The following is a 17628-nucleotide window of genomic DNA, read 5'->3' as shown; positions in this document are numbered from 1 at the left end:
TTTGAAAGAGAATCCTATTCGTAAAATTAATAGAAACGATTATTTGCGAAACGATTATATCCAAATGATAAAATAATGAAACGGATCATTATCGCCAATGAATGATCAAAAGCGTGAAATAAGAAGAATAAAGATATCAAATATTATATGTCATCATTGCTATCATTAACAACGGAATCTTTAATTCGGATAAGCTGTGTCTAGAGATCAAGGTTTACCAAAAAACCTGTATGTTTTCAACCATTTAAGGTGGTATTCTAGTCTAGAGGCATGAATTTCGGACGGGTTTTGAAGCTCTGTACAAACGAAACAAAAAATATTTTTACTATCCATTTTTTATCATTTGTTTATTGATATTTTATGATTACATAAAAAATTAACCGAAAAAACTCAAAATTCGCAAAGTTATGGGCTGACAAAGTGGGGCGTCCAAAAAAAGGATGTCCTGGAGTTTATGATTTCAACCCTTCTAGTCATCTGAAGCAAAAAAGTCGTATTGGTTCTTAATTAGTATAGATGCGGCTATAGCCTGAACCTTGGAAAAGTCAAAATAATATTTTTTCACAAAACGGCTGGCGTTTGAAGAAAAAGTTTCCGTTTTCGCATGTTTTTTGGCAATTCCGAATTATTTAAAAATAGTAAAATTAAGAACTTTGATCTGAGCATGGTTCAAGCGATAGAGGAATATATAAGGAACATTTACATCAAAGTTCAAATAAATCGGTTTATTAGAACTCGAGATATCGTGCACGCCAATTCGAAAAAAGTAGTTTCGAGAAAAATGCGTTTAAAGTTTTAAGACATGTTTCTGGCAATTTTACTCATAGAATGGTACAGCATATTTACATATTTTTAATCGACGATTCCTGCTCTATACAAGAAACCTTCTTCTACTTCAAACTGCTCATTGTCTGTAATTCTTTCATGGAGACGAGCAGTTCTGGTTTCCTTTGATGCCTCTGAAGCTCAGAGTTCAGAGCGCTCAATGCGAACTTCGTCTCGCCTGACTGCGAACGCATGAGATTCTGGGGCAATCGTGATTCCCATGACACTTAATGACATTCAATGCGTCAGGTGGTGGACGCTACTCTCTAAAAATAGAAATTCAGTACACGATGGACATAATCGAGATTATGTAATATTAACACAATCTTTCGACATAGTGCCATACATAGAAAGTCATTGACCTTGAGTTCCTATGGCTAGCTAGCATCATCATCAAATTCTACGCCCGAAACTATTCAACTCCGGCTGCTCCGCAGCCAACGTGGGTTCTAATGATATTCAAACGAGCGAACTCCACGCCATACTCGGGAAAAATTATGATTTATGTTTTCTGGTCGAAATGACTGTACATTATTCGCGTGTACGTTGTTCGCGCAATGCAATCAAATTATTTATAAAAGCTACGCACGAGAAAAAAAATTGAATTGACTCGTTGGAGCAGAGTAAGCACGTCTTTTTCCATTGTTTCGAGGTAAATCGATTTTATAGAATAAATGATTTTTACAACTCAAAGAAACCGTATCTTTTGTTTAACTGAAATTAAATGAGAATGTTATAGGGAGCAGCTAAATGATATAGGGAACCTACTTTTTTATATTTCGCAACGATGTAATTGTAAAATATATTATAAAATTATTTGCAATATTCCGCGGAAGCAAATGTTTGGATATAGAAAAGATTAGTTGTCTGAAGACGATTAGTTTAAAAAATATTTTGACTTTAGCTTTGTCAATGTTAGCTTATGAAAATGTAGAAGCGTATAAACAAATGATACTTCCTGTATTTGAATGAACTATTCTCTATAGTTAGGTCTTTTATTTCTTATAATTTTTCATTCTCTAAATATTCTGATTACTTTATAGAACGTGAAAGCAGTTGAATCTGAAAGCGTTTTCAATGGCGAAAATTAACGATAGAAAAGCTTCCGCATAATTTTAACCAACTAAACACATTTAGAAGTGAGAATACCTTATCCTACGGAGCACCGTATTATAACTGCTAATTAAGCCTGTTCTCAGAGCTTGTTTCCCCAGTTTATTCTAAGATTAATATATTCTTTATTTATAATTCTAGTACTATTATTTAATTCATGTGAAATTATTTATTTATTGTAATATAATGGCATATGTTATAATGTAGTCATTACCTTACGTGTAGCTTTATCATGTACATAATGTATGGTAATATATCATAATGTATATGTTTGCCAAGATTCTCGTTCTGTATTGATTAGAATTACTCATATCTTCTTCGACGAAGTCAATTAAGTGGTTGTTATTAGAATATAAGTATTATGAAATTATCGTACTCTTGGTGTGCTCTTCCGAGGTAGATTTTTCTTTAAAAATATACGGACGGATATAAATACATAACTGAAAAGTTAAACATGTTGACGACTCGTTAAGGTTCAAGTTGATGAACTATTATATATGATTCATTGGTCAAAGAGTAGATTTGAAATAACGAAGAAAATGCCTGAATTGTTTTATCTCAGGCGTTTCTTGAATAATAAAGTGTTACGTCGCGCAAGATATCTGCACTCCATCCCGCGCGGCTTAATTAACAGCCAACGATCTACGTGCCTTCCTTCGAACCCTCAATAGGCCCAAGGACTCACCATAAACATGAACTCCTAATTGCATTGTTCGCACATATGGTTTAAGTCAATCTGTTTGCCCGAAAAGACTTTATAATCCTAGAAGTGTTTTCGGCTGCTTTTTAGAAAGTTCCTTGGATTTATTACGCGCTCTTAAGAATTACAGAGAAAGTGGGTAGTGACCTAACGCAAAAAGCGGAGATTTACCTAACGGAAAATCCGAGTTTTCCCATAAACAATGTCGCTCATGAACCACATTGGTAGGAGGCTTCTTCTTCCTATCTTCATTCCCAGCATTGGTCATAACCAATCGGCATCGCGGATCATTGCTCTCACTTTCCTAACTAAAAATGTAAGCAACGAATCCGCGTTCTTCGTTCAAAGGGCATACCCATACCGAGCTTTCCTCCGTAATCACATCAGAACGAACTTCAGAGTCCCTATTGTAGTATCGGAAAAAGGATAGGATTAGGATAATTTAGATTTGTAAAATTCTCCTAATACTATTTATTAAGAGAAATGAAAATAACAGAGATTAATTGGACAGAGAACGATAAATGTTCAACTTGAACTAAAACACAAAAGTCTTATTCTGCTCAAATCACTCTCGCAACTCTATAACTCTAACAACTCGATCTCTCTGCAACGCTAGCAACTCTACAACTCTCCTCTTCGGCATCTGCACTCGCACGCTCTCGCTTCTCAACTCATATTGTATGCCTTTTGCATTCGTTCTCGCCGGCGTCTCGACTAACACTCCTTTAGCATCTCTTTGTCTTTTCCCGCCCTATCGCGCACGTGTCCCGAAAACGCCCGTGGCCAAGGTTACGCAGGCCTTTTCCACGAAACTGTTCACTTGAAAGGACCGACGACACATTGATGTACCCGACGATGCCGCGGCTCTCGCGACATTGTTTACGATTCGGCCGATATCTTAGGCCTTTTGTCCACGATACTACACTATAGCTCCCACAGTGCCTACAGGTCCGAAAGTTCCTACGGCTCTCAAAGTGTCTAGCTGGTCAATCAAAGTCAACATATACACGAATTCTCTCATCTACGAATGATCCTTTTCTTCGTCACCTGTATCTTAATCAACGGTGTTACTAATTTGTGTGAGTGTATAAAGTGTTGGAAATATACATTTTTATAACCCTGTGAATCGCAGTGTTATACTACAACAACCACCCCTATTATCCTAACCGAAATAAGGGGATCGAACTATTCGTGTTGTGATTATTACAATCGTAACGGGAATTTACGACTCCCGTTGACGCGTTTTCTCGCGATCGCGTCTCTCCGCGATAGCTCGAATTTACATAAAGGGTACAGACGTATATTAGATTTTTCCAAACAGTAGATAGTTCGTAAATCCATAAATTTGAGGAAGTCGTTAAGAATTTGTCTACGTGTTGAGTAAGAAATATACTGAGAAAGAAGCAATTCAAATACTTCGGAAAAATTTTTTAATCGCATTAAGAAGACACGTAGAAATAATCCTTTTCAAATCACTTTAGTGTAAAGTCACATCAGTTATATGAATATAACATGCAACAAAGTATGAAACTTTCTAGACGATTTTAATGCGCGAGAAAATTTACTTACAGACATTTTACATTTTGATAATTACAGATAAGTTGAATATTTTTCATGCAACTCTCTGTAACTCTTCTCAATTACGTTTTCTCTCTACCTTCTTGCTATTGAAACAAAAATGTCAATGAAACGGGAAGAAAACATAAGATTCCTCGCTTCTCCGAATGACAAAGATAGACATTCGAGAGACGTATGTGAGTGTCGTTTCCTAGCACGATTTATCAGAGATTGCCAAATAGACTTTTTCTATTTGCGGGGTCAGGGATTTCCGATTTTGACACAATCTGATCGCGCTCTGGATATCGTCTAAGACTGTTCGTTTCGAAGCCAAACTTACGACACGATAATACGGTTGAGATGATCCGAGCAAAGTGAATGTTCACGACGAAATGCTGGCGGGTCGCGTTGGTCAGCGTAGCAGCGTGACGTTGTCCAACGCATAAGCGCCGTATGTAAGAGGTTGCGAATGTGATCTCATGAATCTCGGTAGCCACGCAGGTGTCACGTAAAATAAAAAGCAGGAGGCTCGAACGAAAAGAAAAAAATTAAGGTAACAAAAAAAAACAAGAGAATTTATTTCTTGTATTCTGAATTTACACTGACTGCGATTTTGTTCTGAGCTCCAGCCGTGACTTTCCAAGACTGAAGCTCTTACAATTTGACTTTCGGTAACATCTGTTTCTTCTTTGTTTGTCATCCCTCAATATCCCCACTACCCTGTAGGCGTACGTGACCGTTGTCACACTTCTAGGACATTCGGTGGAAGGACCGTTAGGATACAGATGACTCATTAGGCACTTCGGCGATATACATTGTCGCTAAGGCCGCCACATCTCTATCTCCATCATCGGTCCATCGGATTTGAAGTATGCCGGTCGTGACACAGGCATCCTCTCAGCGGAATCAATGTCAAAAAAAGGGAAAGCGTCCGTCGTTTTTTCTCTCCAGGAACGCGCTGAAGAAAGTTGATGCTGTCTCGTTTGATGCGGTTTGGTATTGACCTTCTCTGGATCGATAATCCATGAATCTAGCTGAAGGGATGACTGGACGGTCCAGGTAGTGAAGGGTGAATAATGGGCGTGTACAACAAGCTATGGACAGAAGAGTTAGGAAAAGGATTTTAACGATTACTAGATTTAGATGCCATATTTATGATAAGTAGACTAAGTAAAATTTTGAATGTTTATATACATGATAGATACAAATGTAGGAAGTATTAATAGTTTAATACTTATAATGATAATTAGTAGGTGAAGTCATTTTCTGCAAGATGTGAACATTATTGCGTGGTTGAGTTTTTCGAGAAAGAAATACGAAGTTCGACAAGGATCTTTAAGGCTAATAAGGGACAGTGGTATCGACCTTAGAATTAGTCAGATTATGGATTTAATAAAATTAAATTAATGCATATAAATTTGTGCGAATTTTTTTAATAACTTTTAACACCTTATTCAGAACATCTAGTTTCCTTGTTAACAAAAATTACTATATATATACAAGCAATGTACAATTACACGATATCAACAAATGTTTGTACAGAGTCAACCATACTGCGACAGAATTCATCCATTTTTCGCTCATTGAAAGAAAAAAGGCTTGTATGATATACACGTGATTATTATTTACCACCCCATTTAATCGCTTATTTCTATCACTTTTATATATAAGTTCCCAGAAGTCCGTATAAGTATAAGCAATTGAGCAGTTCCTTGATCCTTTGAACAATAATTGCCAAGGTCAGTTATAAATGATCGTTATTTAGTGGTATCACTATACGAATTCAAGGTGCACCGAATCCGCGTTCTCGATGTACTTGTGTTTTTCATTCTCGAAAAACTTCTCCAGGTGCTTAATGAATTTCTCGTGATATTCCTCGATTTGTTCTCTCGTTGGTTCCTCTATCTTTGGTAACTCCATCGGACTGCCGACTGAGAAAAAAAAAAATTAATTAACATCAAAGAAGCTTGGAATTGTCTCTATGAGAAAATAAAAATTTTCAAACGTATTCCAAACACCAAAGTCTCTTCCGTAAAATTATATTTCTCGAAAGATTATTTATTATAGAGCTAGATATTTCTCAGCTTTGAACATTTACCAACGACAGTAATTGGCTTCCGTCGAGGGATAAAACCGAAAATGTATTGGAAGAATCCTCGACCAACCAGTAGAATCGGCGGTATACTGATTTTCTTACGAATGAACTCCTGTAGTCTCTTCATGTACGAGCCATCGGGGCAGGTCAATTGATCGAAAATGTCCGTTTCTCCGAATGAACAGACAGGAACCAGAGGGTTTCTGAAACAAACGAATTCCTCGAGTCTCACTTCGATTTTTAAGTGACAGATGCTCTTGATTAAACCGTTAATGTTTGTGACTCTATAGGGAAGTAACAATTGCAATAATGTACAAGTGACTATACTTCATTTACGCTAAATCAGATTTATGTATCGGCACGATGTTCAAAGAGACGAGCTTTCTACCGTTTTAAGTTCTCATGACATTAAGTTTCGAGTGAACGAAAAGAAGGATTATACCGACCCATTTTGCAGCGCGAGCTTTACGAAGCCTTTTCTCCTTTTTATCAGGATGCGGTAAATGCCCGGCTTACATTCCAATGCTTCTGCTGCACCACCAGGTATCAGAACTATCGCCCTTCCGGTGTACGGTGGCGACGGTCTCGTCGATAGGTGTTGTTTTATGCACTCTGGACTGCTAGCAAGGGTGTCTATTCATTTACCGATTTTAAATGAGTCATAATTAAATGGTTAAATCACAATAGTTATTTAGTAGCAAAATAGCCGAGATGTAAAATAAGAGAAGTCAACAACGAAAAAGAAATCGTTGAAAAGTTACATAATATAACGATTTAAGAAATGTTAGGAACTTGAACTTCGTGTTTTATGACTTTGTCAATTTCATTAACAGAAATTATGCAGCAATAAAGTATGCGAATTAACAGTTGTAAAGTAGGTACATTGCACAAACAGTTCAAAGTATTTCACTTATAAAATATGTTTCTTACGCTGGAGCTAATTTATACCGCTGGCCATCATTTTTTTGCACAGATTCGAAAAAATACACATCGCGTTCAGAAATGATCGTCATTAAAAAACAACAGATATTTACATGTCTCAGACGAGACATGTATTTGCAAAATATAGTGCAATGATTTTACCCTTCGTATTGAATAATGTTATGATTCGATTTAGGATGCAATATCCAATAGTAAAATTAACGTTAGAAATAATTAAAACATATAAAAACCATATTGTTACTTGGCAAGCTTCTTCCTTCCGGAATCTTTAATTTCTGAATTGTAAATCAGACGAAGAAGTTCCTTCTTAATTGATAGATAGGTTGTGAATATAACAAGTTTATGTGTATATTACTAAGTAAAATAAATTTTTCATTCCAAATTGCTCATTCCAAAAAGAGGTATTTATATTTAAATGTAAATGTAGCAAATGTGTACCTTATGTAACAAATAGTGAGAAACATTATTGCTATGTTTCTCAATATTTAATGAAAATTTGTAATCTATTGATTCTATGAAAGATAATGAATACTGTTTGTTAAATTATTAGTTAATTAATCACATGTATGCTTTGGTGAAATTCAAATACGGTTAATGAAACAAAATGTCTCAATACATATGAATAATAGCGTAAACGTACATGCATTACATGGTCAAATAAAAAGGAATAAATAATACGTACAGATGACGCGATAAAACTCGCGGAAAAACGGCGACTGATGGAATTGTTCAAGTATGACGACTCTAAATTCGAGACCGGGGAAAAGTTCTCTACAGCCAACGATATCTGTTATGAATGCACCATAAACTCCTGACGATAGGATCCCATGCGGGAAACTACAGAATAAATACAACTTGTTCGGATCCAAATCAGTAGTCTTCACTATTTTTATAGGAAAGTAGTTACAAAAGTATCGGTTCCACGCGCAGCTCCTAATCCACCCCATGAATTTTCGCCTGAAGTACAGAAATCCAACTCGTTAAATCACATCTCCGCCGATGATTATATAAATAAACGGGTTCAATATTTAAATGAAATTTTCATTATAAACAGTTCGTTCGGGAAATGATTTAAATAAATTTTTCTATGATTCTTATTCAACGTTCTTATCAAGTCGCATTTCATTCCTTATTTAGTTGTTTATGTAACGAGAAGGAATATTACCGATTTGTTATCTAAATCACATTTATCAAACGGTAAGATCTTAATATAAATTTAGAATTTCTAAAATATGTCGCAGACATGTAATGGTATCTCTAGTCAACACGAATTCTTCTTTGGTTCTTTCTACATGTTCATTGACAAGCTTTGCAGTAATGTAACTTTTAACTAATTATTATATTACATTATTTTCTGTATTTATTCCTTCACTTCTCCGCCTAAAATGTAGGTCTGTTTGTTCATTTTGTAACATAGGGCTGAACCTGGCAAATGAAATAAATAAATAAATAAATGAATGTTTTGAACTTGCCGTATTTTGCCTAGATCGAATTTATTCCAATCGTAATACATCCAGACGAAGTAAAGTAATACGAAGTAGCGCATAGTTTGGGTGAAGAAAAGAAAGTAAGCAGCGAGAAAATATCCCAGGAAGTATCCAAGTCCGAAAATTAGGATCAAAAGCGTGGCTGAGAGCGTTTCTAATAGTCGATTTAATGGAACGTTTAAAGGAGCGAATTTCACTCCCAGAATCTCCATCGTTTCTTTCTGAGTTCCTCCTCTTTTTTACGGTGGTATCAAGTCGGCGATTCTCCTTTGGGCCCGCTAATAATAAACCAATTCGTACTATCGTTATTATAAATCGTCATGTCAAGTTATTATAAAATTGTGCAACAAATACGACCTAAGTGGAAACGAAAGAATTAGAGATGAAAACAAATAAAAACGAACGATGATTAAAGATTTGAAAGAGAATCGTATTCGTAAAATTAATAGAAACGATTACATGCATGTATATCCAAATGATAAAATAATGAAACGGATCTTTATCGCCAACGAACGATCAAATGTCTAAAACAAGCGGTATGAAGACATCAATTTCCATATTTCGACATTGCTATCAAAAATAACAGAATCTGTAGTTCCGAACTTTTGCAACGACAGGTCAGAGGCATTGTTTTGAGGAAAATGTTTTACTTTATTTGAATCACTTTCCTTCTGCGATGATACAGTGAATTGCATTGCTAGCTAATGCATGGGATAATCTTTGCACCTCTTTTTATATGTCTTTGAAGATCCATCGTCAACGATCCGAATGTCTTGAATGTCGCCATAACGTTTTCCTCGCATTATTACATAAAGTCGCAAATCCAAAAAATAATCACACGGTACCATGTCTGGCGAACATGATGGGTGATGCAAGATTTTATTCTTTTTCTTTTTTGTTGTCATGAAAAACAGCTACAGCCGCACCCATGTATTTTAATGCTTACAAGTTACCAAGGTATTTTAATATTTAGAGGTATCCGAATTCCTTTATGTTAATGATCAAAGTTACTCACAGTTTCCTTGAATCAAAAAATCTCTTCGTCTGCCCAAATCACATTTTGTCTGAATCTATTTGAAAAAGTCAATGAAACGGCAAGAAGACGTAAGGTTCTCCGTTCCACCGAATCTAAAAGCTAGCTTATGAAGGAATGTACCTGAGTGTAGTTTCCTAGCACGATTTATCAGTGACTGCCAAGTAGCCTCTGTCTATTTGGGAAGTTTGCGATTTCCGTTCACGACACAGTTATGATACGTTCCGATATTGGAGACAGACTTCCACCGCGAGAACACGGTTGCAATAACGAACACAGGACAGGAAGGAAAGAAGATAAATGCTCGTGACGAAATACGCGGCTCAGCGTCACACTGTGTTCTCTGAGGGGCGTGTGCAAGAGTTCGCGAACGCAATCACGTGTTTTTCGGTAGCCAAGCAGCATTTCTTGAACGGGGTGAATCAATGACGAAAAAGGAGAAGGCTCCGCCTTTCTTCCTCTGTAGGAATGAAATGTTGAAAATTGATGCCAGCTAGTCTGATGCAGTTTAGTCCTAATTGATTCGATCAATCGACAGTTCGTGGATTCAGCTGATCGAACGACTGGGTGGTGGTAGTTGCAAGGGGTGAATAATGGGCGTCTGAAACACACTATGGACGGAAGGGTTAAGGAAAGAGCTTTAACAATTACTAGGTTTAGCTTTCATATTTATGATAAGTGGATCGAGAATGTTTATACATTTATCGGCATTTGTGGATGGGAGAGTGCTCGCAATGTTTAACTACGTGATAGATAAAAATGTCGGAAGTATTAAAAGTGTAATACTTATTATGATAATTAATAGGTATAGTAAATCTCTGCAAAATGTGAATATTTATGCCTGGTTGAATTTTTCAAAAAAGAAATACAAAAAGAGTGAGGGGGATCTCTTAGCCTAATAACAGCGGTATCAATTTTTGCATTAGCGAGAGTATGAATTTTTTAATCAAATTAAGAAGAAGAAACGAAACAGGAAATGTTAAACATGCTGAATTAAGAAGGAATACGTATATGGATTATGATCTTTAGACATTCCACTTTCTGATGAATAGAAACTTCCAAGCTTCATCTGTACTGTAGTGTTGTTACTCATACTTGTTGTAGCAATCTGGTGAAATCTCCCCAATGTTCTGTAATCAAATGTTCCATAAAATTCTCCATGCAAATTTTTGCAGAATATTTAATAGGAAATTTAATAGGAAATTGCCTCATAAGAGTGTATGCTAACGGCATAATTATTCAAAGACACTAATTAAACAAAAATGATTGTTCAGAAGTAAAGCTCCAATTTTTGGATTCTGTATAATAAAAATATCTTTGTCAATAAGATAATAGTACTCCATATCTTTCCCTTTTTTTTTCCTTCCATATCTCCAGTGAAAAGGTCAAACTCCTCGTCGCGTGTACCAGAAGCGTATCAAACAATTCATCTACTCAGGCAATATGTTTATTGCACAATTTATATATATATATATATATATATATATATACATATAAAAAAAAGAAAGATACCAAAAGAAAAGTTTACCTTGATTAATTATTTGTATTTACTGTATTATCATCGTGACAGCACCAATTAATTTAATCATTGAATCGTGAACGTACACATACTATAACGCATTGTAGTGCATAATAATTTGTATGAATCTTTTTAACAATTTCTAACAATAGATCTTTTCTAAAAAAAATTCAGTTTTGTTTGTAATGAGGGTTGCTATATATATAAAAAATGTACCATTTCATTTTGTCAACAAATATATTTGTACATATGTTTATCAGTCATACTGAAAAAGATCTCAGTTATATTGCGCCTATTGACAAATACGAGGCTTGCATGCTACACGTGTGATTATTTATGACCTCGTGCAAACGCATATCTCTATTGCATTTATGTATATCTTCCTAGAAGCCTAAAGAAATAGAGCATTTTAGAGGTCTATGCAAATTACAAAAAAGTAGATACTACACGTTTGTTACCAAATCGCATGCACAGAGTACATAGTAACTATTCTAATTTACATTCTCTGCTATCTGCTTTATGCATATGTACAATTATTGTAGTATCAATGATACTTAAATTCCCTGATTTTGTACAAGCAATCATCGAAGAGAAGTGCTCGCTAAGAACGTATTTAACATCTTCTGATTCGAACTTAAAATCCTAACAGGATGGAAAAATGCGTGAAAAATAAATCAATTTATGTTGCTTACGAATGTAATATCTACAATATTCTGCTTCGGCAGCACGAGATCCTAAAAATTCTTAACAACCGCATCTCATGAAATATATATGTTCCTATGTAAAAGTATAATTACATATGGAAAAAGTATGATTGTATATGGAATATGTTCAGTTTAAATACATACATCTGAATGCTATCGTTTCTTCAACTATTAAAAATGCAAACGTACTTTTCGTATAAAAGTTATTTCATTGGATGATGAATTAAGCTATGGATTCAAAGAAATAGATTAAACAAAATTTGGAAAGTTTTCTTCGACAATAAAACCTTTATACAAAAGTTTATTCATATTTCTAACAATTGGAGGTATAGTAACGTGCGTACATTTAAACTGGGCATACTGCATAGCTCTTCGGTCCTTATCCATGATACCATAACTCTATTGGTTCTTTTCTATGCAAAGTTCTTAAGACACGTAATTATTGAATTGACTACATCGCCTAACAATTGTCCATTCTCTGCTGAACTATTTCACATCAAAAAACTTATTTAATACAGAAATATACGTTGTACGTTTATACTTGAGCAATTTCTTGGTACTTCGAACAATCACTGCGTGGATCCGTTATAAATGATCATTATTTCGTGATATCACTATACGAACTCAAGATGCACCGAATCCGCCTTCTCGATGTACTTGTGTTTCTCGCTCTCGAAAAAGTTCACCAGGTGCTTGACGAATTTCTCGTGATATTCCTCGACTTGTTCTCTCGTTGGTTCTTCTATCTTTGGTAACTCCATCGGACTACCGACTGAGAAAAAATAATTAATTAACATTAAAGAAGCTTGGAGTTTCCTCTATGAGAAAATAAAAATTTTCAAACGTATTCCAAATACCAAAGTCTCCTCCCTAAAATTATAAATTTGAGTACTTACCAACGACAGTAATTGGCCTCCGTCGAGGGATAAGACCGAAAGTGTATTGGAAGAATCCTCGACCAACCGGTACAACCGGCGCCATACCGATTTTCTTACGAATGAAATCCTGTAGTCTCTTCATGTACGAGCCATCTGGCCAGGTCAGTTGATCGTAAATATCCGTTTCTCCGAATGAACAGACAGGAACCAGAGGGTTTCTGAAACAAACGAATTCCGCGAGTGTCACTTCGATTTTTAAGTGACAGATGCTCTTGATTAAACCGCTAATGTTTGTGACTCTATAGGGAAGTAACAATTGCAATAATGTACAAGTGACTATACTTCATGCACACTAAGTCAGATTTGTGTACGGGCACGACGTCCAAAGAGACGAGATTTCTATTGTTTTAAGTTCTCATAACATTAAGATTCGAGTGAACGAAAAGAAAGATTATACCGACCCATTTTGCAGCGCGAGCTTTACGAAGCCTTTTCTCCGTTTTATCAGGACACGATAAGTGCCCGGTTTACATTCGAAAGCTTCTGCCGCTCCGCCGGGGATCAGAACTGTCACCTTTCCGGTATACGGTGGAAAAGGTTTCGTCGATAGTTGTTGTTTTATGCACTCTGGACTGCTAGCAAGAGCGCCTATTTATTTACCGATTTTAAATGAGTCATAATTAAATGGTTAAATCACAATAGTTATTTAGTAGCGAAATAGCAGAGATGTAAAATTAGAGATGTCAACAACGAAAAAGCAATCGTTGAAAAGTTGATATAACGATTTAAGAAATGTTAGGAACATGAACTTCGTATTTCATGACTTTGTCAATTTCATTAACAGAAATTATGCAGCAATAAAGTAAGCGCATCAACAGTTGTATAGTAGGTACATTGCACAAACAGTTCAAAGTATTTCGCTTATAAAATATGTTTCTTAAGCTAGAGCTAATTTATACCGCTGGCGATCACTTCTTTGCATAGATTGGAAAAAATACACATCGCGTTCAGAAATGATCGTCATTAAAAAACAACAGATATTTACATGTCTCAGACGAGATGTATTTGCAAAATATAGTGCAATGATTGTACCCTTCTTATTGAATAATGTTATGATTCGATTTAGGATGCAATATCCAATAGTAAAATTAACGTTAGAAATAATTAAAACATGTAAAAACCATATTGTTACTTGGCAAGCTTCTTCCTTCCGGATTCTTTAATTTCTGAATTGTAAATCAGATGGAGAAGTTCCTTCTGAATTGACAGACAGGTTGTGAATGTAAATCCAAGCAACGATATTTAAACAGTAGAGCCATGCAGTATTGTGTAGATATATAGAACAAATAGAAAATATATATGTATATTACTAAGTAAAATGAATTTTTCATCTGTTCATTCCAAAAAGAGGTATTTTTATGTAAATGTAAATGTAGCAAATGTGTACCTTATATAACAAATATTTAATGAAAATTTGTTATCTATTGATTCTATGAAAGATAATGAATACAGTTTGCTAAATTATTAGTTAATTAATCACATGTATGCTTTGGTGAAATTCAAATACGGTTAATGAAACAAAATGTCTCAATACATATGAATAATACCGTAAACGTACATGCATTACATGGTCAAATAAAAAGTAATAAATAATACGTACAGTTGGCGCGACAATACTCGCGGAAAAGCGGCGACTTAAAAAGTTGTTCAAGTATGACGACTCTAAATTCAAGACCCGGGAAAAGTTCACTACAGCCAATGATATCTGTTGCGAATGCACCATAAACTCCTGACGATAGGACCCCATGCGGGAAACTACAGAATAAATACGACTTGTTCGGATCCAAATCCGTGGTTTTCACTAATTTTATAGGAAAGTAGTTACAAAAGTATCGGTTCCACGCGCAGCTTCTAATCCACTGCTGGAGTTTTCGCCTGTAGTACAGAAATCCAACTCGTTAAGTCACATCTCCGGCGATGATTATATAAATAAATGGGTTCAATATTCGAATGAAATTTTCATTACAAACATTTCACTCAAGAACAGCATATATTATGGATAAATTTATTACTATGAATCTTTAATATAAATCAAATTTTATCTAATCAAACAAATAAAAAGTTTATTCTATTTATGAAATTGATTTTAATCAATTCTTTCTGTAATTCTCGTTTATGTACGTATCAAGTCGCGTTTCGCTCCTTATTTACTCGTTTATGTAACGAGAAGGAATATTATCGATTTGTTATTTAAATCATATTCATCAAATGGTAAGATCTTAATATAAATTTAGAATTTCTAAAAGATGTTGCAGACATGTAATGGTATCTCTAGCCAACACAAATTCTTTTTTGGTTCTTTCTACATGTTCATAGACAAGTTTTGCAGTAATGTAACTCTTAACAAGTTATTATATTACATTATTTTCTGTATTTATTCTTTTACTTCTACGTTTAAAAATAGTTCCTTTTGTTCATTTTGTAACATAGGGCTGAAACTTGCAAACAAAATAAATAAATAAATAATTAAATGTTTCGAACTTACCGTATTTTGCCTACATCGAACTTGTTCCAATCGTAAAACATCCAGACGAAGTAAAGGAATATGAAGTAGCGCATGGTTTGGGTGAAGAAAAGAAAATAGGCGGTGAATATATATGCTGCGAAATATCCAAATACGCAAATTAGGATCCAAAGCGCGACTGAGAGCGTTTCTAATCGTCTATTTAATGGAACGTTTAACGGAGCGAATTTCACTCCCAGAATCTCCATCGTTTCTTTCTGAGTTCCTCCTCTTTTTTACGGTGGTATCAATTAGTCGATTCTCCTTTGGGCCCGCTAATAATAAACGAATTCGTAATATTGTTATTATAAATCGTCATATCAAGTTATTATCAAATTGTACACCAAATACGAAACAAGTGGAAACGAAAGAATTGGAGATGAAAAGAAGTAAAAACGAACGATGATTAAAAATTTGAAAGAGAATCGTATTCGTAAAATTAATAGAAATGATTACATGTATGTATATCCAAATGATAAAATAATGAAACGGATCGTTATCACCAACGAATGATCAAATGTCTAAAATAAGCGGTATGAAGACGTCAATTTCCATATTTCGTCATTGCTATCACAAATAACAAAATCTGTAGTTCCGAACTTTTGCAACGACAGATCAGAGGCATTGTTTTGAGGAAAATGATTTACTTTATTTGAATCACTTTCCTTCTGCGATGATATAGTGAATTGCATTGCTAGCTAATGCATCGGATAATCTTTGCACCTCAATTTATGTAACGTCTTTGAAGATCCATCGTCAACCATCCGAATGTCTTGAATGTCGTCATAACGTTTCCCTCGCGTTATTACATAAAGTCGCAAATCCAAAAAATAATCACACGGTACTATGTCTGGCGAACATTATGGGCGATGCAAGATTTTATTCTTTTTCTTTTTTGTTGTCATGAAAAACAACTACAGTCACACCAATGTATTTTAATGCTTACAAGTTACCAAGGTATTTTAATATTTAGAGGTATCCGAATTCCTTTATGTTAATGATCAAAGTTACTCACAGTTTCTTTGAATCAAAAAATCTCTTCGTCTGCCCAAATCACATTTTGTCTGAATCTATTTGAAAAAGTCAATGAAACGACAAGAAAACGTGAAGTTCTCCGTTCCACCGAATCTAAAAACTAGATCATGAAGGAATGTACCTGAGTGTAGTTTCCTAGCACGATTTATCAGTGACTGCCAAATAGCCTCTGTCTATTTGGGAAGTCGGCGATTTCCGTTCACGACACAGTTATGGTACGTTCCAATATTGGAGACAAACTTCCAGCGCGAGAACACGGTTGAAATAACGAACACAGGACAGGAAGGAGAGAAGATAAATGCTCGTGACGAAATACGCGGTTCGGCGTCACACTGTGTTCTCTGAGGGGCGTGTGCAAGAGTTCGTGAACGCAATCACGTGTTTTTCGGCAGCCAAGCAGCATTTCTTGAACGGGGTGAATCAATGACGAGAAAGGAGAAGGCTCCGCCTTTCTTCCTCTGTAAGAATGAAATGTTGAAAATTGATGCCAGCTAGTTTGATGCAGTTTAGTTCTGATCGATCCGATCGATCGATAATCCGTTGATCCAGTTGGTCGAACGACTGGGCGGTGGTAGTTGCAAAGGGTGAATAATGGGCGTCTGAAACACACTATGGACGGAAGGGTTAAGGAAGGAACTTTAACAATTACTAGGTTTAGCTTTCATATTTATGATAATTGGACCGAGAATGTTTATACATTTATCGGCATTTGTGGATGGGAGAGTGCTCGCAATGTTTATCTACGTGATAGATAAAAGTGTTGGAAGTATTAAAAGTGTAATACTTATTATGATAATTAATAGGTATAGTAAATCTCTGCAAAATGTGAATATTTATGCGTGGTTGAATTTTTCAAAAAAGAAATACAAAAAGAGAGAGAGAGGGATCTCTTAGCCTAATAACAGCGGTATCAATTTTTGCATTAGCGCGAGTATGAATTTTTTAATCAAATTAAGAAGAAGAAACGAAACAGGAAAAGTTAAACATGCTGAATTAAGAAGGAATACGTATATGGATTACGATCTTTATGGATTACGATTCCACTTTCTGACGAATAGAAACTTCCAAGCTTCATCTGTACTGTAGTGTTGTTACTCATACTTGTTATTGTAGCAATCTGGTGAAATCTCCCCAATGTTCTGTAACCAAATGTTCCATAAAATTCTCCATGCAAATT

General features: G+C 35.2%; 2 protein-coding genes across 4 annotated transcripts; both read right to left on the bottom strand.

Moving 5' to 3' along the window:
- Nucleotides 1–5608: 5608 nt before the first annotated feature.
- LOC125384598 (2-acylglycerol O-acyltransferase 1-like) lies at nt 5609–10061 on the bottom strand. Of its 3 annotated transcripts, XM_012308194.3 has the most exons (7): nt 9876–10061; nt 9735–9789; nt 8705–8997; nt 7915–8189; nt 6737–6923; nt 6294–6493; nt 5609–6126 (listed from the first exon to the last, which is right to left on the bottom strand). In XM_012308194.3, exons 3-7 carry the CDS (start codon nt 8929–8931, stop codon nt 5969–5971), a joined length of 1047 nt encoding a protein of 348 aa, XP_012163584.2. In that variant the 5' UTR covers nt 8932–8997; nt 9735–9789; nt 9876–10061; the 3' UTR covers nt 5609–5968. The 3 variants fall into 3 exon arrangements, with proteins under 3 accessions (XP_012163584.2, XP_048261336.1, XP_003395133.2); XM_048405379.1 differs by lacking the exon at nt 9735–9789 and having other exon boundaries at nt 8705–8994; XM_003395085.4 differs by lacking the exon at nt 9735–9789 and having other exon boundaries at nt 9876–10060.
- Nucleotides 10062–12127: 2066 nt separating this feature from the next.
- On the bottom strand, nt 12128–16804 carry LOC125384597 (2-acylglycerol O-acyltransferase 1-like). Its single transcript, XM_003395086.4, has 6 exons — nt 16573–16804; nt 15399–15691; nt 14514–14788; nt 13315–13501; nt 12872–13071; nt 12128–12747 (listed from the first exon to the last, which is right to left on the bottom strand). Exons 2-6 carry the CDS (start codon nt 15623–15625, stop codon nt 12590–12592), a joined length of 1047 nt encoding a protein of 348 aa, XP_003395134.2. The 5' UTR covers nt 15626–15691; nt 16573–16804; the 3' UTR covers nt 12128–12589.
- Between the last annotated feature and the right edge of the window lie 824 nt (nt 16805–17628).

The sequence above is a fragment of the Bombus terrestris genome, chromosome 4, assembly GCF_910591885.1.
Source record: "Bombus terrestris chromosome 4, iyBomTerr1.2, whole genome shotgun sequence".
NCBI lineage: Eukaryota > Metazoa > Arthropoda > Insecta > Hymenoptera > Apidae > Bombus > Bombus terrestris.
Note: the sequence above shows the minus strand (reverse complement) of the source record. Positions and strands in the feature narration are given on the sequence as shown.